Raw genomic sequence first — 20,020 nt, 5'->3', positions numbered from 1 at the left:
TTCCTGCTGCTAGTCACATCTGTCCAAAACATGATTTCTCTGTAAGTTAGGATGAATCACTAAAAAAAGAGGGGGGGGGGCTCCCTTAGTGTGGATCACCCATTCAGAATCCCTCTCTATTGTTAGAATGCATTTATATAGTACCACACAAGTTTTGCCCTTTATAAGGTTTAGAAGGGCATGTCCCTGCCTAAGTGGCTTACACTCTATAATTTGACATAAATGATGTGGTAATAGAGAAGTCACCTTAAGTGGCATATGGGGGGGGGGATGCTTCAATAACAAGCAGAAGGTTGCCGGTTCAAATCCCCACTAGTGTGCTTCCTACCTATATCGGGCAGCAGCGATCTAGGAAGATGCTGAAAGGCATCATCTCATACTGCATAGGAGGAGGTAATGGTCAACCCCTTCTGTATTCTACCAAAGAAAACCACATGGCTCTGTGGGCGCCAGGAGCTGAAATTGACTTGACGGCACACTTTACCTTTAATAGAAGATGGAGGAGAACAGAAGCAAGGGTAGACGGGAAGAACATGCAGTTTATGCCAGTGACGGTACTTGTGCTTAGTTTCAGTGTAGTACGGGGTGTACGGAATAAAGGTGTTGTGTCCAAGGCTTCAAGGTGTATTTTGAGGAACAGAACTAAAAGTTGTAAAAGAGGTGGCACTGTGCAGGTGTTTTGGAAGGCAACTCCAAACCTTAGGAGCAGCAAGGGAGACAGGGAAGGGTTGTTTGCACCCTCAAACCCAATGGCATGGCAGGGTTGGAGACTTTTTAGTAGTTCGGCTTCCATGCTTTTGGGTCTAGCTGTGCAGAAATTTAGGAGGCAAGGCTTTTTTTGGCATGGAGATAAAGCGATAGGGATAAAGATAAAGCCATCATCTTTGACAAGCAGAGGACCCAGGCCAGTAAAAAGATGACAGCCCTAGTCAAAGACAGTAGTCTCAAGATAAGGCCAGGAGAGGTATCATACAAAATATCTATGTCTGTTTAAAACAAACAAACAACTTTAATGCATCTGTGGTGTTGAGGCTCCAACTCTAACTGGTGCAGCAGTACTGGGAAGGCGGTAGTCAATCCATTCCTTCCTGCCCCCACTCCACCCATGCAGTTTTCCTGATCTAAATCATGTCTCTCCTAGTTGCTATTAGCCCCACTGTGAAAAAAATACCATCCCAGAACAGGCACTTGCAATCTAGCCCCACCATGGCTAGTGAGGAGGGTGACTTAGATCAGGAAATTGGCATCAGAAGGGTAAAATGTTTCCTCCCACTGTCTTGCTGATTTCCTAACCTCTGCTAACTGAGCAGCGACACCTTTTAAAGTGGGGATTCTCTTTATATTTTAGCAGGGGGAGTATCCCTCCAGTGGCTGTTGCTGGTATCTGCCTTATGATCCTTTTAGATTGTGAGCCCTTTGGGGACAGGGGATGATTTTATTTATGTATTATTTTTCTTTGTAAACCACTTTGTTTGGTTGAAGAGTGGTATATAAATATTCGTAGTAGTATCTCACGTTTTGCCCCTTAGTCAATTCCAGGGTGACGATGGTGAGGAGTTGGTACTTGAGCTGAAGGCATATCGAGCCCAAGTCATTCGACAACAGATCTACTGGTTCTAAAAAATGAGAAGTAGAGTCTAAACTGAGGCCCTTTTTTTATTACGCCAACAGGCCTTTTACAGCATTACAAGCTTTCAAACACCATGTCCTTCCTCAGACACAGAAACATAGAGCAAAAGATCAAAATCATTTTACTTCACGCCTCAGTTACTGGCTTCCTTGGCTCTGTATGTTGATCTTGAGAACAAAGGAGAGACTAGAGTCTGACTAGTACTGATCAGGGAGAGAGGGTGAGAAATTTGAGAATCAGGTTTCACAGTAGTGAAAGCAACAATTGTGTGTGTGCACGTGGGGGGACCTAGCTAGAGAAAGCCTCAAAGAGGGAATTCATTATTTCTCCAGCTCCAATTCCATTCAGGTTTTTAGAACTCTTAAGATAAAGCAAAACCAATTAAAATAAAATAGTTAAAGTATCTTTCACTCGGTTCTTCACTCCTAGCCACAGATGAGCTATACTCATTGGCTTTTGGGTCTCTCTGCTTCCCTCTTTATACCCCCATTATTTTTCTGTCCCAAGACAGAGAACAGTCCAAGATAAGGGCGAAGGGTGGTGATGTTTGCCACAGGCTCTGCAGACAGATTCCCATCAGTACATCGATGGCTTCTCTTCCCCCTTGGGATTAGTCAACTTCTCTAGGTTTCTGCTCAGGATGTGATACAGCTCAGCCTGTAGAGAAAACAAAAATATGGGGGAAATCAGTCTGTAGTGCCAAGAGGCCTTTTCCTTTGTTCTCTTCGTTGTTCCTTTTCCTCCCAACTTCCCACCACTGCGACTGAAGCAGAGTTCTCCTAGCAAACTCACATAGAACCCACGGATGTCAAGCACCATGGTCTGGATTTCCCTGTACACAGCCTCATCGCGTTCATGAACAAGGCACCGGTAATCCATCTGCAGGGAATAAGGCATGTGTGAGATGGATCTGGGACACTGTTTCAAGGAAGTTCAACGTCCCAGAATTATTCTTCTTGTGAAGGTCATAGTTCTGGGGGCTTGTGAATGAGCACTTTTAAAGCCAAGAAATCTGGGGGCAAGGATAAAATCTACCCTCCTTTGGCTAATTCCCGATCCATGGGACAAAACAGGATTTAATCCTGAAGGAATGGGACCTCTATTACTCACCACATGGGTGTCCTTGGAAGCCTTAGCCACAGCATCTCCACGCTCTAAAAAATACCTGGAATGGAGAACGGTACTGATGTTTACCCTGTGGTTTGTTATTACTCACAACACATTATGCTCTTTAACTCCCCAGCTGATCAGGACACAGGCTATTATCCATAGACTAGTATTTTCAAGCCCGTTAAAATAACGGGCGCTAGTAGGGCGGCCTCTGTCGCCGTCTTTCCTCTCCCCGCGCTCGGCCCGCCCTCTCCCCCTCGCCCGGCTTCCTACGCCGCCTCTGTTGTTTTCGGCGCCCGGGCCGGACCCGCTGCCACCGCTTCTCCTCTTCCAGAGGCAGGGCTGGACCCGCCACTGCCCTCCTCATGGCCGCCTCTGGCCTTCCTGTGCCCGGGCCCCCAGCGTCTTTCCCTTCCCTGCAGCCGCCGCTGCCCCTGTTCTTTTTGGTGGGCGGGCCAGACCCGCCACCGCCTCTTCTATCCCCGCGGCTGGCCTGGACCTGCCGCCACCGTCTCTGCCGGTCCATTTGCCGCCGTTTTTGCTCCGCGCCACCAGGCCTCGACCGCGGCTTTGCCGCCACCTCGGCCAGCTTCCCCCGCCTCCTCCTCCCCCCTCCATGTCCCTGCTTCTCCTTCTCGGTTCAGCGGCAGGGCCGTTCCCGCCGCTGCCCTCCCCGGTCCCCGCTTCTCCTTCCCCCTTTACGGGAGCCAACATGGCCGCCTGGTGCCTGCGGCCATATCTTTCTCGGACGTTCTGGGCATGCGCTCTGCGCATGCCCAGAACAGCCAAGAAAGACACGGGCAGACACGGGATTACACCTAACCATTTTATTATAGAGGATGCCTTCAGGATATTGACAGAATATTACCCAGCCTGCACTACGGCAGGGAAGTCATGGGGGTTGGGGATGATGTCCCAGAGTGCAGTAGAGCAAGGGTGCATTGTTTTTTAAATTGTAACAGAAGAGTCATCGACTTTGCAGGCCCTGTTGTTTTGGGGGCATGAAAAGTGCTGCCAATCAGGGAGTGTTACCCATCGTGCAAGGGAAAGAACAGCCAATGGGGCTCATTGTACCAATACATCTTGTAACAGGCCAACACAAATGTTCCATTATGGAGTAATGCTATTACTTACGTTAGGCACAGGGGTGACCCAATATATTGCAGCACCTGAAGCGAGGCACTAGCTGCTGCCTTGCCCATGACGATGAAGAAGGAGATCTAAAGAATACTAGTTCTTCTTTGTTCTCAGCCCTCCCCCTCCTCTTCCCCCCTCCAGTGTTTTTTCTCTTTGGCCGGCCACCTGGCCAGCCACTTTTTCTGGCCGGCCGCAGCTTCCTCTCCCCGTCCACTGGCCTGTCCATTGGCCTTATGTTCCCTGCCGCCGTTGCTTTCCTCTTCCCCTTGCTCCCAAACTCTTGTGAGAGCTGCCATACATGGGATTAGCAGTGGGTAAGTCTAAGAGTATTTAGGTCTAAGAGAGAGAGATTTATACGGAAGAATATTCAGAATGAAGGCGAGGGCTGTCCCGCTTTCAAACTGACCCTAGCAAACTTTGAAAATGCTCCCTGCTGAAATAAGAGCCTCCCCTTCGCTGACAACTTTAAAAAAGTCTCTAAAGACACATTTATTCACCCAAGCCTTTTAACTAGACTTGTGGTTTTAAATTGTTTTAAGGTTTTAATTCCTGTTTTAATTTGTTTTGTGTTGATGTAAACCACCCAGAGATGGAAGTTTGGGGCAGTATACAATAAACAAACAAAAATAAATAAATAAAATAAAGGGTTATTTATTTAAATAACTTTATTTCACATCTCTTGCACTTACTTGGCAATGGTGGTCTGGAAGGCCTCTGCCTTGGTCTTCAGGGCTGTGATACGTTCTAGAACCTTCTCCTGTCAGAAGCAAAGGAAGGAAATTAGGTTTTGTGGCACGGATCCTGCTGTAGATTGGAGGCAAGGGAAAAACACTTTGAATCTCTGTATTTGGTGTTTCTTACCTGGACAGCTACCCCAAAATCATTGCCGTCCTCTATTTTGGGAATCATGTACTGAATCCAAGTTGTAACCTGGTAGGGATGAGAAAGAGAGAAACTGAGGCACTGTTAAGGGAAGCCCGCGGGCCCCGACGACTCTGCAAAAAAGAAGCCCACAGTGGTTACTCTAGCAAACTGCGATTGAAGTGGGGAGGGCACGATAACTCACCAATATGCATTTCTCCTTGAACTCTCTAACTTCAGGCTTGACCTGATCCAACAGCGAAATAATAGCCTCGTTACCCTTGAGGTAGCCACATTTTGGTGCTGGAAATGGAGGAGAAATAGAAGGCAAGTCCATAGAACATCATATTCCCACCCCACAAAAAATTCAGTTCCTCCCCTCCCTCCACAATGATGTATCCACTCACGTTCTTTGGTTTCCTTCTCTGTCTCCATCTGCATGGAAAACATATCAAACGCTGTTACATGCTGTTCCTTACCCTTACAGGGTGATACTGGGATACTTTTTTGGGACCAAGAGTAGAGGGTCCTAGAGAACTCACCTCATCATCTTTGGGTGGGGGGTCTGGAATGGGGATATCCAGAGGGGTTCGGAGTGCAGCTAAATCTTTAACATTCATTGAGTCATCCTGAGAAGGGGACAGCAATTAAATTAGAAAGAGAGAGAGAGAGAGAGAAGCAGGTGCTACCTGTCTCCCTAAAGCTCTGTTTGTCTTGTGGGGTAGGTACTGCTGGGAGTTTCTTACCCTCAAGAACTGATCCAACTGTAATATTTTTGCTGGCAAAAATTTGGAGAGAAATTCTTCGCCCTGTAGGATGAGCAGAGAAAAAATAACTGTTCTCTCAAGAGGGATGTCTGGGGGGGACGTGGGGGGTGGGTGAGTGATATAAAGGAGCAATGGAGACTTACCTCTTTATAAAGAGACTCTTTGAAAAGGCCCATCTAGAAGGGTAAAAAGAGATGATGAAATGCAGCCGTCCCTAACTTGAGCAGCAACATAATGCTTCCACTTGCAGCACATAAAGGTTCACTCTCAACAGATCCATACAGTGGATTCCCTCTCCCCAAATAAACACACACACACACACACACACACAGACATACACAAACTTTCAACTGACCACTTATTTTACTATGTTCCAATATTATCAAATATTCCACGAAGCCATGATATTGACAATGCTTGAAGATTTAGGGAACTTTTTTTTTTTGGAGAAAAACACACTGAAAAATTACATACATAACAGGAGGCTTGAAGATTTATGGGTACTGTCTACTTAACACAAATGCCTTTTAAAACTAACTTTTAAAAAACCTGCTTTAATGTTATTTTTTTTAAAAAATATTAAAGGCCAATCCTGATATTCATAAAAGCCAAAAATTATTCTGTTCAATGCATTATCCATATTTATTGAAACACTCACCGTTAAAAATTATAATTCACTACAATTTGTTGGAAGTTATTTTTGCAGTTTCACATTATTTGTTTTTGTACAAGGGTTTTTCAGACTGATTATGAAAGTATCTTTTTTGCTGTTCAAACACACTGTTTATTTTATTATTTCATGCTGTGAAGAATACTTGACTGTTATGTTACTGTATTGGGGAAATATTTGACTGGTGAAATGCCCAATCTAATGATACTGATATATGGATTTTGATACCAGGATCATGTGAATAATGAGTAGAAGTCAAGGGACTTTCCCTTCTGGGTAAGGAGGGGATTTCCATGGGTAGGAGGAGAGGGAAACTGAAATAAAATTTGTAGTAGTTTTGGAAGGAGATACCTGCAGTTAAGTGTGCCGAGACAGTGTCGACCACAGAGCCCTGTGGTTGTCTTTGGTAGAATATAGGAGGGGTTGACCATTGCCATCTCCTGTGCAATATGAGATGATGCCTTTCAGCATCTTCCTATATTGCTGCTGCCCGATATAGGTGTTTCCCATAGTCTGGGAAACATACCTGTGGGGATTCGAACTGGCAACCTCTGGCTTGCTAGTCAAGTCATTTCCCCAGGGTGATTTTTTAACCAACTTCTAGAGGGCTAGCATGTTGCAGTGAAGAGTCTTGTGGCACCTTAAAGATTAACAGACAGACACTAATTTTATGCATAGTTCTGTGGGAGTGAGCCAGACTCAACACAGTGGAATTTACTTCTGAGCAAACGCACATAGGACCGTGCTGTTAATTGTAGAATCCGCTCTCATAGAGGTCACTATGTCAGGTGCACTAAATATCATCTTTTATGTTTCATTTTGTTATTAACCATTTCTATTGAAAATCATGATCTTTGCCTGACGAAAGAGGTGCCAGCCTACAAAAGTCAATGTCACGGTGGGATCTGAGGATCTTTCAGGTGTTGCAAGACTGGTTGTCATGTATATTAATGCCTCTCCAGTTGCCCCATTCCATTCAGGTTATGCAAGCAACAGTGTCCTCCACCCTCCACTTTTTCGGAGGGAGGCTACACTTGGGCCAGGAGACGCACACCAGATCTTGAGCGCCTGCTTTCCGTAGCAGTGGTCACATGCAGAATAGGTGCTGTAATAATGGAAGGTACTCCTGTGCATGTGCAGAGGGCCTTTACCCGAACACTGATTAAGCATGGCCCCCCATAAGTTTCCCATCCCATCTCTTGGGCAAAAAGTCTATCCAAAGCAGCTAAGAGCATTTTAAAACAACACAGCGTCTAAACGCCTGTGCGTCGTTTATGCGAAATTGATCCTGTTCTAAAAACCAAAGAAGGTCAAAAACTACATCTGGGATCAGACCGGGCTAATTTGTAAAAGCAGAGCTCCTATAAGCCTGGAACCCAGCCAGGGCATGGGAGGGAGAAATGCGCCATGTTTCTTGTTGACAATGCACTCTGCACATGTTCTGAGATGCTCTACTTTATTAGAGGCTACGGGCTCCAGGCAGATTAAACGAGACCCAGGCCTGCTCTGCCTGGAACGCACGGATTCTAACAAAGAAAAGCACCTCTGACCATGTGCAGAGTGCATTATTAACGCTAAACATAGCCCATGAGTCCCAGGCAGTGTTCACTGATTCTTCCCCTTTTTGGAACTACCAGTGAGTGGGCAGCCCCCTCCCCTTCCCAGTTCCCCCACACGCCCGCGTTTTGCAAAGCCCCACCTTTTCACGGGTCTCTTGGCTGACTCGGATGGTGCAGGATCTGGCCATGGCGGTAACGTTGCGGGGCGCTCAGAAGTCGAAATGGCGCGGAGGTTACCCTAAAGCAGGCAGCCCTTCATTTTCACTTTCACATCCACACGTCCCGCCCACGTGGCACCTTCCACGCCTCTTTCCACACCCCACCCCACCCCCTCCCCAGAGGAGGGAGGGGGCGCTTCTCTTTCCTTTTTTTTGGGCTTCGGATTCTGGCTTTTTTGGCTTAAATATTAAATATTGATCTGGCAACACAATTGTATTAATTAGTTGTGCACGAAGAGGGGCGCGCGCAAAGGGCTCCCCCCGTTTAGGACACGGCATAAAAGGGCATTGGATTTGCCACGGGGGGGGTGTTGCATTGCGAGCTCTATTTGGCGCAAAAGTGCCCAAAGAGAGAGGCACCTGCCACCTGCGAGGGAGGGACACCCGCAGATTTGGGGAAGGGGCGCTCTAGGATTGTGCCCGCACAGGGCGCCGCGGCCCTCCTTCAGCGGCGCCGCAAAGGGCACTCTGCACGCGCTCAGAGGCGCGGCGCCCGGCTCAGCTGCCCTTGGTTGCAGTTCTTCCTCCGCGTCTCCTGGGGTCCCCCTTTGCTCCGCTTGCCCGGGCCGGGCGTGCGTTTCCTCGCGGCGGCTGCGCTCCCCTCCTCCCAGTGCCGCCTGCTGCTGCTGCTCTTCCTCCTTCCTCCTTTGCCGCCAGCTGTGCTGTGGGTGCTTCGCAGGACGAGGGACCCCCCCCGGCTCCCCCCTCCCTCCGGCCAGGTAGGGCACCCTTCCCCGATTCATGGGAAGGGAGGACGCGCGCAGCCCCTTCCCCGGCTCTGCAAAATCCCCTGCAAGTTCTTCTCGCTCCCCTCTCCTTGGACGGAATCCGGAGCAGCTTTTTGCAAAGTAGAGGAGGAGAGAGAGAGAGGAAGGGAAACCGAAAGAAAATCGGCGTGATAGAACAACCAGATCCCAGCCCCGGAGCCTGATTGGAGGGGCGAGGAATGTCGTTCCCCTCACCCCGGTGGTTAGTGTAGACTGTAAGGTCCTAGGGGGCAGAGACTTGCCTGGTTTTGACAGGGAAACTTCTGTCAGGGGGCATGCCTGCCAGTGGAATTGTATTACTATTAATATTATTGGTGAGGTATGATGTCTGGTGGAGGGGTGTGCGCGCGTTGGGAATAATCTCGGAGGGGGATTGCTTAGCCTTTAGGAATCCAGCACTGCTTCGCCCCCTCCCCACGAAACAGCATTTCCCCAGATCTCTTTGTAGGTCTGAGTCTGCACTCCTAACAGCTCATATTGTTTGTCTCTTGCCCTTTCTCTGCCCTGGAGAGTTTTTCTCAGCCATTTTATTTGTTTATTTGATTGATTGATTGATTTCATTTCTATACTGCCCTTCCAAAAATGACTCACACAGAGAAATAATAAATAAATAAGATGGATTCCTGTCCCCAAAGGGCTCACAATCTAGAAAGAAACACAAGATAGACACCAGCAACAGTCACTGGAGGGATGCTGTGCTGGGGGTGGAGAGGACCAGTTACTCTCCCCCTGCTCAATAAAGAGAATCACCACATTAAACAGGTGCCTCTTTGCCAAATTAGCATGGGTATTTAAAGACTTATTTCTCCCCCCCCCAATTAATTTGGCATTAAAGTCAAAATTGGGTCTTCAGAGGTTGTTGGGCTACAACTCCCATCATCCCCTGCCGTGGGAGTTGTAGCCCAACTACATCTGGGGACCCCTCACATGAGGCAATTTGCCAGAGCTTCTGACCTCTTCCTTGCATATTTCAGAGCTGCATCCAGGTATGGGGTGGGGGGAGAAAGGGTTGGGGGCAGATTAAGAGCCATGGTTGTGTGTAGAGACTTGGACTTAGGTCTGGATTCGAATCCCCACTCCACCCTGAAGCTCACTTGGTGACCTTGGGCCAGTCGCGTTCGCTTAGCCTAACCTTCCTCACAGGGGTGTTGTGAAGATAAGAATGGCATAACTGCCAGGTTCTCTGGCCTGAAGTTCTGGGAGGGAGGGAGGGGTGCATATCTGGTAGATGCAGTCCTGAAGCGATCGATCAATAAATGCAGCCCCAGTCTGAGCTTGGCAGCGTGGTGGGAATGTTTTGCCAGCCTCCGTGGGTGCTGTCAGAGAGGGTCTCATCTCTCTCATGCTTTCTCCTCCTCCTCCTCCTCCTGCTGTCTCCGTACACCCCGCTCTTTGCTGGCAGATATGGGGGAGATGGAGCACAAATTCGCCTGCCTCCGGGAACGGCTGGTGGCCACTTTGATCCAGAGTCCTGCGGAGCAAAACCCTGAGTTGGTTCAGTGCCTGGTGGAGATGCCATTGACCTGTGCCCAAAAGTACCAGCAGATAGATGCCAAGGGCATCGTACAAGCCAATACCCAGGGCCAGGTGAGAGAAGAGTGAGGAGCGGGGGAGTCTGGAAACCAGGGCTGGGGGGGGGGCAGGCGGTGTGTGTTAAACACTGGAGTCCCAGTTGGATATTTGGAAGCTGGGGGGCAAAGCTAAGGTGGCTATGACTCCCCAGGCAGAAATGTATTTATTATTATTTATTCGATTTCTATGCTGTCCTTCAAAAAATGGCTCAGGGTGGGTTACCCAGAGAAATAACAAACAAATAAGATGGATCCCTGTCCCCAGAGGGCTCACAATCTAAAATGAAACATAAGATAGGCACCAGCAGCAGACACTGGAGGGATGCTGTGCTGGGGGTGGAGAGGGCCAGTTACTCTCCCCCTGCTAAATAAAGAGAATCGCCACGTTAAAAGGTGCCTCTTTGCCCAGTGATGTATTTATTTACTGTGTCTGCATGTTGGGGAAATGCATCACCTGTTGAATTTCTGCCTGTAAGGTCGCTACCAGCCAGGAAAAATAATAGCAACACTAGGTATGGAGATTTGGCTGTAGCTCAGTGGTAGAGCATTTGCATTGTATGCAGAAGGTCCCAAGTTCAATCCTGGGCAGCATCTCCAGGTAGGGCTGAGAAAGATTTCTCCTGCCAGCCAGAATAGACAGTACCAGACTCGATGAATCTGTGATCAGACTTGGTTTAAGATTGAATAGAATAGTCTTTATTACGGTCTTTGACTAGCCAAGCAAACAGAGAAACAGTTCAAACAGCTTATAATTACAGTCTCTCTCTAGCATTACTTAGTTTAATAAGTGCTAAAAGTTAATGCTATAATAATAGAACTATAAACTAGCATGTAATCGGTTTAAGACTGCTTCTTATGTTGGAGAGGAGAGCTGGCCTTGTGGTAGCAAGCATGACTTGTCCCCATAGCTAAGTAGGGTCTGCCCTGGTTGCACATGAATGGGAGACTTGATGTGTGAGCACTGCAAGATATTCTCCTCAGGGGATGGAGCCACTCTGGGAAGAGCAGAGGGTTTCAAGTTCGCTCTCTGGCTTCTCCAAGATAGGGCTGAGAGAGGCTCCTGCCTGCAACCTTGAAGAAGCCGCTGCCAGTCTGTGAAGACAATACTGTGCTAGATAGACCAATGGTCTGACTCAGTATATGGCAGCTTCCCATGTTCCTGAAGCAAGTCGGGGGAGGCTAGCAGTGCTGTGGCAGCAAGGATCAGGGCCCTACCTGTTTTCCCTGTAAGAGGGATTCCCAGATGTTGTTGACTACAACTCCCATAATCCCCAGCTGCAATGGCCTTTGGCTGGGGAATATTTGTAGCCAACAACATCTGGGAATCCCTCTTACAGGGAACATCAAGGCCCCACTTGTAAGTAGAGAAAAAACCAGCCAGTATTGGTGTGGGTTGCTGAGAGCTTGCCTTGCTTGGAGGTGGGAAGACGGCTGAGGTAAGGTTTGGGTTGAGTTTATTGTGCGCACCATGATGGCAACTCAACAATGCGGTATTCAGTACCTGTTGGGAGGGTCCTGAGAACCCGAGCTCTCATTTAGAAGCAACAACAGATATAAGGTTTTAGTCCTGGAGGCAGCAGAGATGAGCGTATGGGATGTCTTGGGGAATCATGCCTCCCCTCTCCCCATGACTAGCTCATTCACGGTAGATAAGAAGCTGCCATATACTGAGTCAGACCCTTGCTCCATCTGTCTTGGTGTTGTCTACACCAGGGCTGCACAACTCAAATGCCCTAGTGGGTCGAAACCATCCACAACTTGGTGTGCAGGGGCCGAGGTCAATTTTTAGCACCTCACATTAAAATTAAAAATATTATTAGTTACTTGTGGATCTATTCCCCCTGTCAATGGACCCATAGATTCAACCAGGGATAGTGGCCAGAAAATAGGTCCTGTCCCTGCTTAATCAGTGGGGCCGCTGGAGTGCATGCCAGCCCCAAACAAATGCCAAGTCCTCTCCTCTCCCTAAACTGTTGTTGCTTTCAGGCTGCAATCCTAGGCATGCTCATATAGGAGTGAGTCTCACTGGACACACCGTGGAGCATATTTCTGAGAAAACACGCATAGGAAGGTGCTATAAGGCAGTCTCCAGCTCCTGTGTTGCTGTAGGATACCTGAGGGCTAGTCAAGCAGTTTCTGCAGGCCAAATACGGCCCCCAGGCCTCATGTTGTGCAACCCTGGTCTACGCTGACTGGCAGCGGCTTCTCCAAGGTTGCAGGCAGATGTCTTTTGCAGCCCTATCTGGAGATGCTGCCAGAGATTGAACCTGGGCCTTTCTACGTGCAGATCAGGTGCTCTCCCACTGAGCTATAGTCCCAGCTCCATGCTGTGCGATTTACTGGGGTTAGAAGGAATGTGGGGTGCACGGAGGGGCTGCAGCGTGGATCTCTGTCAGACTGGGGTGCGTGCATTTGCATGTGTTCACACAGTTAGATAAGAGACAACTCACCATTTCCATCCTCTCCCAGTCCCCAAAGGACCTGCGGCACATCTCCACGGCTCTCAACATCCTGGAAAAATATGGGCGCAACCTGTTGAACCCCCACAAGCCTCTCTTCTGGCGGACTGTCAAGTTCAACAATCCCGTCTTCCGCGACACGGTTGACACCATCCAGGTGAGGGTGAGAGAGAGAGATCTCCCCACAAGGAGGAGAGCTGGTCTTGTGGTAGCAATCATGAATGGTTACATTTGCTAAGCAGGGTCTACCCTACTTTGCATTTGAATGGGAGACATGTGAGCACTGTAAGATATTCCCCTTAAGGGATGGAGCCATTCTGGGAAGAGCATAAGAATAAAAGAGCAGCCCTGCTGGATCAGGCCCAGGGAAGCCCATCTAGTCCAGCATCCTGTTTCACACAGTGGCCCACCAGATGCCTCTGGGAAGCCCACAGGCAAGAGCTCAGGGCATGCCCTCTCTCCTACTGCTGCTCCCCTGTAACTGGTATTTAGTGACCTCTTGCTTCCAAGGTGGCCTGTAGCCCTCAGACTAGTAGCCAGTGATAGACCTGTCCGCCATGAATTTATCTTAGAGCCATCCAGGCTGTTGACTGTTACCACATCTTGTGTCAGAGAATTCCGTAGGTTGATAATGCGTTATGTGAAAAAGTACTTTCTTTTGTTGGTCCTATGTTTCTTGGCAGTCTGTTTCATGGGATGACCCTTGGTTCTAGTGCTTTCATGCAGATTAGGTTCCAATTCTCGGCTGCGTGTGAGGACAACTCCCTGGGTTATCATCCCATGCTCGCTCCAGGGCAGGACGTATGCTAATTCTAAAGCTATAAAAGTAGCCGGATGGTAACCCCACCCAGTTCTTTTCGTCCCCTCCCTGGCAGTATCCCCAGATAGGGCTGAGAGAAACTCCTGCCTGCAACCTTGGAGAAGCCGCTGCCAGTGGTGGTAGTAGTAAAAATAACAACTAATAATGAACTTTATTTGTTAGCTGCCCCATAACAAATTGTTCTCTGGGTGGCTCACAACAGAGGATTAAAACATACAATAAAAACACATAAGACATTAAATCATAACAAACAAAAAGCTCAAAAGAAAATGCAAAATACAATACAAAGCAGCTTAAAAACCCATTTTAAAATTAGTTTGAACTTGAACTTGAAATTAGTTTAAAATCAGAACAAATCTGAAAACCCAAATTTAAAAAGCCTGTGTGAACAAACAGGTCTTTACCTGGCATCTAAAAGAACAAAGTGATGAAGCCAGGCGAACCTCACTTATGGAGGCTATTTTATAAACGGGGTGCAACCACCGAAAAGGCCTTCTATTCGAGTAGACAGTACTGAACTAGATGGACCAATGGTCTGACTCCGGATAAGGCAACTTCCTGTGTCCCTAACTGTTTTCTCATCTGTTTGTTTTTTTAATTTATATTTCATGTTGTTTTCTATTTTTATTGTATCATCGTAAAACTGGGCAGAAATCCCCAAATGGGACTACAGCTCCCATCATCCCCTAACTGGTCCTTCCCACATTCCAGACTACAAGACCTATAATTGTTCCTCCTGACAGACCAAACATCCCAAACTGCACAGTGAGACCTTGGCTCAGAGGGCCTGGCTGTGGCCCAGTTTTACCCATCATAAAGAGCTAGCGTGGTGTTGTGGGTTAGGGTGTTGGACTAGGACCGCGGAAAACCCACGTTCAGGTCCCATGAAACCCACTGAGCCCCTTCACACGACTGCAGGCTGGGCGGGCAGTGGGGGGACGGGGAAGGTTGCGCTGAACTTACCCCCCGCCCCGACAATCTCCGTGCCCTCCCTGCCACTCCCTTGCCGCACGGCTCGGCCATGCACACGAGCGACGCTCCTGGGAGCCATGTGGCTTTCCGGAGGCCGTCCCGTCCTCTGGGAATCCCACAATACACCACACAACAAGCGCAGTGCATTGGGGGATTCCTCCATTACATGGACACTCTAGGCACCCATCTCTGTGTCTGTTTGGGCTGCAAGCAGCCTCCGCGAACACACGACCCTGGAGTTCAGGGTGTGCTTGTGCCCTTAACCCTGGCTAAAAACCAGGCTTCTGAGTTGGGTTTGGCTGGATGGGAGCGATCCCAGCACTTTACACAGGCTGCCTTGCCCGGGCCGGTCTGCCTTAGCCTGCATGAGGCTCGTGAGAACACCCTTCATGGGTGACTCTGGGCACGTCACTGATCTCACCTTGTTGACCAGGGGTGGTTGTGAGGATAAACGTAACTATCTAAGTACACTGCTCTAGGCCCCTTGGCAGTTATAAATGTAAACTAAATGAAATACAGGAGGAACTCGCTATTTGTGGGTCCAGCACTCACGTATCCATGGACAGGTAATTTGCCCCCGACCTTGGTATAGGCAGGGGGGAAAAACAGTTAATAAAGTGTTAAACCTGCGTATCCGGGAGTTTGGGGTGGCCGGAAACGACCTCAGAGGTCATTTCAGGCCACCATTTTGATTGCTGGAGTGATCAGGAGCCATTTTATGGCTCTAACTGGGGCAAAACCTGTGATTTCCAGCCGATTTTCAGCGTGGTAGTGCACTTTGTAGCACGGTAGGGCACTTTTGGGGGTCAGCTGGAGGCGATTTGTGGTGAATACCTTAATGGGCTTAGCACCTGTATATCTCCAGGATCGCCTCTCTCAGCCGGTTGTATCCTGGCCTATGAGGTCTTCTCTCAGCTGGCTCTCCTTAGTGTCCCGGGCCCTGGTGTAGTGTGTGGTATCTGGGCCCATAGGAGGGCCTTCTCTGTGGCTGCCCCTCTTCTTTGGAACACTCTCCCCCAGCCCCAGATTTGTTCAGCCCCCTACCTGGCTGCTTTTAAGGTTCTTCTTAAGACCCACCTGTTTCACCAGGCGTTTGCCCTTTAGTACTACTAATAATAATTACAATAACAACAATACACCAGATCTGACAGCCATTGAGAAGAATCGGGTTCTGATAATTGATATTGCAATCCCTGGGGATAGATGAGTTGGCGAAAAACCACTGGAGGAAATAACGAAATACAAGGACCTTCAGACTGAAATTGAGTGGCTCTGGAAAAAGAAAACAGTAGTGGAGCCAATAGTTATTGGTGCCCTTGGTACAGTACCAAAAGAACTTGAACACCATCTCGACACCTTGGGCATCGATAAAATTACAACACATCAGCTACAGAAGGCCACACTACTTGGGACAGCACGACTACTACGACGCTATCTTTAATTTTTCTTTAGTTATCCTAGACCCTTGGAACGAGCCCGATAATTAAAGTACCAAATCCAGTCAATAACATCTGGTAGACTGTGTTTAAATAGTAGTAGTAGTAGTTGTTATTGTTATTGTTGTTCACTGCCTAGCGTCTTTGGAGGAGGTGGTATATAAGAAGATTTTAACAAATAAATAAATGAAAATGGGGGCAAAACCCGCGGTTTTTGGTCGATTTTCAATTGGTTTTTTTGAGGGGGGGTTGCACCTGGGAACCTCACCCCATTCCCATTGCTATAATTCCCTGTTATTCGCAGATTTGGTATCTGCAGCTCCCTCATGAAACAGAACCCCTGCGAATAACGGGGTTTTCCTGTAATAACCAGCCACAATGGCATTTGGCTTTTGGCCATTGTGGCATGAGACAATAACATCTCGGGACCCAAGTTTGAGGACCCCTGGACTAGTAGAATAAATTGTGCAAATAAGTTTTGCAAATAGAGCCGATTCGCACACTAAATGCAGGCCTCTTCATACAGCTCACCTGGTGGTGTGGAATTGCATTTATTTATTTAAGTGAGCGACCTTTCAGAAAGTGTGTAATAGGTGATTCAAACATAAGCAGAAGTGACTTTTTCTTTCCATCTTGCTGATGGTGCTTTTTGTTTAAGTACTGGAACCCCACTGATTTGACTCCTCCCTCCTCATTCGGTAAGCCACAACCAGCCCAAAGAAACAAAAACAGCGACTAAGCCCCTGTGCAGGTAAGATGCAGCTCCGGTTCTGGGCTCTTTGCCCCCTCCCTCCCCAATTTACTTACAGCTTTCTGAAATGCTCCTATAGGACGGACTTGGCTGGCTACTCTTGTGGGGAATTCCTACAAGGTTTCTTCAAGGAAGGGCCCACTGCAAAGAAGACCCCGTTCCACGTCGAAGCCTTTCTGGTTTCAGCTAATGGGGAGACAAGAGGAGGTTCTGCACAGCTTAGAAGGGAGCCAGAGCAGGCTCGCCCCACCGCTCCTGTCATCTTCCAAGCCTCTGATTGTGTGTGTGTCTCTTATCTTCGCAGGGTGGACGGGACGTTCTCCGACTCTATGGCTATTCGGAAGAGCAAACGGATGGGCTGTGCTTCCCACAACAGCTGCAGGAGCCGGATATCCCGCGGGTGGCATCTGTCACGGTTGACGTCATGATCTTGCGGGCCGAACTGAACCTCCTCCTTTCGGTATGATGGGGCTGTGATGGCAAGAGGTGGTGGGACATATATTGGGGTCCCCACCTAATGGCACAGCGGGGAAACGACTTGCCTAGCAAGCCAGAGGTTGCCGGTTCGAATCCCTGCTGGTATGTTTCCCAGCCTATGGGAAACGCCTATATCGGGCAGCAGCAATATAGGAAGATGCTGAAAGGCATCATCCTACACTGTGCGGGAGGAGGCAATGGTAAACCCCTCCTGTATTCTACCAAAGACAACCACAGGGTGCTCTGTGGTCGCCAGGAGTCGATACCAACTCAACGGCACACTTTACTGTCGGTTGGGGAGCATTCCTGTTCTTTGTTTCTATCTTTAATAGGCTATATATATTATTTATATACTTCTGTTGTAGTACTTTCAAAATACAAGAGGTCAAGTCTCTGCCCCAAGGGGCTTGCAAGGTGGTCTTGTGGTAGCCAGCATGAATTTTCCCCTTTGCTAAGCAGGGTCTGTCCTGGTTTGCATTTGAATGGGTGACTACATGTGTGAGCAGTGTAAGATATTCCCCTTAGAGGATGGGGCCACTCCGGGAACATAGGAAGCTGCCATATTTTGAGTCAGACCATTGGTCTGTCTAGCTCAGTATTGTCCACACAGACTGGCAGTGGCTTCTCCCATGTTGTGGGCAGGAATCTCTCTCAGCCCTTTCTTGGAGATGCTGCCAGGAAGGGAATTTAGAACCTAGATGCTCTTCCCAGAGTGGCCCCATCCCCTGAGGGGAATATCTTGCAGTGCTGCTCACACTTCTAGTCTCCCATTCATATGCAACCAGGGCAGACCCTGCTTAGCTAAGAGGACAAGTCATGCTTGCTACCACAAGACCAGCTCTCCTCTCCTCAAGGAGATGCTTGCATGCAGAAGGCTCCAGGTTCTCTCACTGGCAGCATCTCCAGAGAGGTCTGGGAGAGACTCCTGCGGGCAACCTTGGAGAAGCCTCTGCCAGTTTGGGCAGAAAATACTAAGCAAGCTGGAGCAGTGATCTGACTTGGTGTATGGCAGCTTCCTCTGTCCCTAAAGTATAACTGAAGTTTTATCCTTTTCTGGCTTTTCCTTTTAGGACAATCACCCCAACCCTCAGGTTTTGCAAGACCTTATGGGAGGGAACAGCTTAAAGGTGAGTCAGGGGCAGGGCCAGCTTTGGGGGATCTGGCGCCCAGATACAACATTCTGTTGAGCACCCTTAGTAAAAATGTTTCTGGGAGGGCTTGTGGATATATAACCTTCTGATCTAGCAAGAGTGGTGAGTGGCCGGCTAGTAGGAACACAAGCATTGTAGTTGTTGGCAGGGCGGGCTCTGACGTCCCCCAGCAGGCAGCGCCCTGATGTGGCGCATCACCTGCTTACTGGGATGAGCCGACCCTGGTCAGGGGTATGTGGTGGGAGTAAGCTGTTGGCAGCATAGAGAGCAGTGAGGGGCTTAGAAATACTTGTGTGTTCACCCGTTTGGGTTTCAGATCACAGTGAGTGAAGTTTTACATCCAGTCTGGTGTCTGCTGCTCATGGCGGGTTCTCAGCCATCTGATCTAATTGGCCTATGCAGTCCAGAAGCAGAAGCCCTGCAGCATGTCTAGCCCCAAATGACTCAAGCAAGCGAGCCACTCTGCAGCTGATAGTGGGGAACTGTATTCAAACGCCTGCCCCCTGGCTTCCCGTTTCACCTGTGTCGTGGACATATTGTGTGTGGACGTTGCAAGTTGCTCCCTCTGCCTTGGTTCCCCCTCTTGAAGTGATGAAAAGTTACAAGGATCAGATTGTTTCGGACGTGGCAGATTCAAGCAAGCAGCCCTTTTCAAACTGCACCCAGCGTCAATGCTGCGTGCAACCTCTTGCTGGTCCATCCCGTCAGGAGGTCGTGGGTGCAGTGTTTCGCACCCACTACGGCAGCGGGTCCCCAAGCTTGGGTCCCCAGATTGTGGTGGACTACAACTCCCATCATCCCTGGTCATGGTGGCTGGGGATGATGGGAGTTGTGGTCCCGCCACATCTGGTGGGCCAAGCTTGGGAAAGACCTGGGCTACAGCTTCTGGATCTTCTGGGAAGCGGCCTGTTCAAGTGAGGTTTGTTGCGTTGTTGTTGTTGAGTTTACGGAGCCCCGAAAGAAGGCCGGCCCCACCCCTCAGGGCTGAGTGTGAATTGAAGGACCTCATCTCCCCCCCTTCTCTCTCTCCCTCCCCCAGGAAGACGTTGTTCCAGACTCCATCTCTCCTAAGAAACACCCGCCTCAACATACAGTTCCACCACTATCCCATCCAGGTAAAGGGGTCTGCAGAGGCCAGCGGTGGGAATTCCACCCAGAGCAGGGCCTTCTGGGAGAAGGTACAGACTGCAAACGGGTGTGTTGAGCATCCCCAAGATTGTCTCCCCAAGTCTGGTGCCTGGCATCATCCTAAGAACCTGGAGTTTAAGATGGGGAAACAAACACACCTTAGCATCCCTGAGGGCAGGAGTAGTAGGCCCTTGTGGGAGTAGCCACCTTGTGGGTGGGGATGATGGGAGTTGTAGTTCAACAACAGTGGGAGGGCCAAGGTTGTCTACTCCTGCCTTAGGCACAGGAAGCTGCCATATACTGAGTCAGACCATTGGTCTGTCTTGCTCGGGATTGTCTGCCCAGACTGGCAGCAGGTTCTCCTCGGATGCAGTCCGGGAGTCTCTCTCAGCCCTTTCTTGGAGATAAGATGGGGCTGGGAGATGGCTCCATGGCAGATCATTTGCTGTGTGTGCAGAAGGTCCCAGGTCCAAACCCTGGCCGCATCTCCAGGCCTGGGTTGGGAGCGATGCCTTCCTGAGACCTTGGAGAAGCTG

General features: G+C 49.0%; 2 protein-coding genes across 6 annotated transcripts in view; one reads left to right on the top strand and one right to left on the bottom strand.

Moving 5' to 3' along the window:
- Nucleotides 1-20,020, top strand: part of RNF31 (ring finger protein 31) — a 46,743-nt gene that overhangs the window by 466 nt on the left and 26,257 nt on the right. The window contains exons 1-6 of one of the 5 annotated variants that reach the window (XM_053258845.1): nt 25-41; nt 10,122-10,306; nt 12,760-12,906; nt 17,033-17,188; nt 18,276-18,332; nt 19,396-19,471. In XM_053258845.1, coding sequence (XP_053114820.1) covers nt 10,124-10,306; nt 12,760-12,906; nt 17,033-17,188; nt 18,276-18,332; nt 19,396-19,471 — 619 coding nt within the window. In that variant the 5' untranslated portion in view covers nt 25-41; nt 10,122-10,123. Of the gene's footprint in view, nt 1-24; nt 42-8,532; nt 8,672-8,778; nt 8,922-10,121; nt 10,307-12,759; nt 12,907-14,772; nt 15,108-17,032; nt 17,189-18,275; nt 18,333-19,395; nt 19,472-20,020 lie in introns of those variants that run through there. The other 4 variants (XM_053258842.1, XM_053258844.1, XM_053258843.1 and 1 more) reach the window with 4 other exon arrangements.
- Nucleotides 1,644-8,139, bottom strand: PSME2 (proteasome activator subunit 2). The gene is made up of 11 exons (XM_053258851.1): nt 7,875-8,139; nt 5,649-5,681; nt 5,485-5,547; nt 5,281-5,367; nt 5,146-5,173; nt 4,944-5,041; nt 4,739-4,807; nt 4,567-4,634; nt 2,741-2,795; nt 2,423-2,509; nt 1,644-2,287 (listed from the first exon to the last, which is right to left on the bottom strand). Exons 1-11 carry the CDS (start codon nt 7,920-7,922, stop codon nt 2,207-2,209), a joined length of 717 nt encoding a protein of 238 aa, XP_053114826.1. The 5' UTR covers nt 7,923-8,139; the 3' UTR covers nt 1,644-2,206.

This window comes from Hemicordylus capensis, chromosome 6 (genome assembly GCF_027244095.1).
Source record: "Hemicordylus capensis ecotype Gifberg chromosome 6, rHemCap1.1.pri, whole genome shotgun sequence".
NCBI classification, from domain to species: Eukaryota; Metazoa; Chordata; class Lepidosauria; order Squamata; family Cordylidae; genus Hemicordylus; species Hemicordylus capensis.
This window is presented reverse-complemented; position numbering and strand designations above follow the sequence as displayed.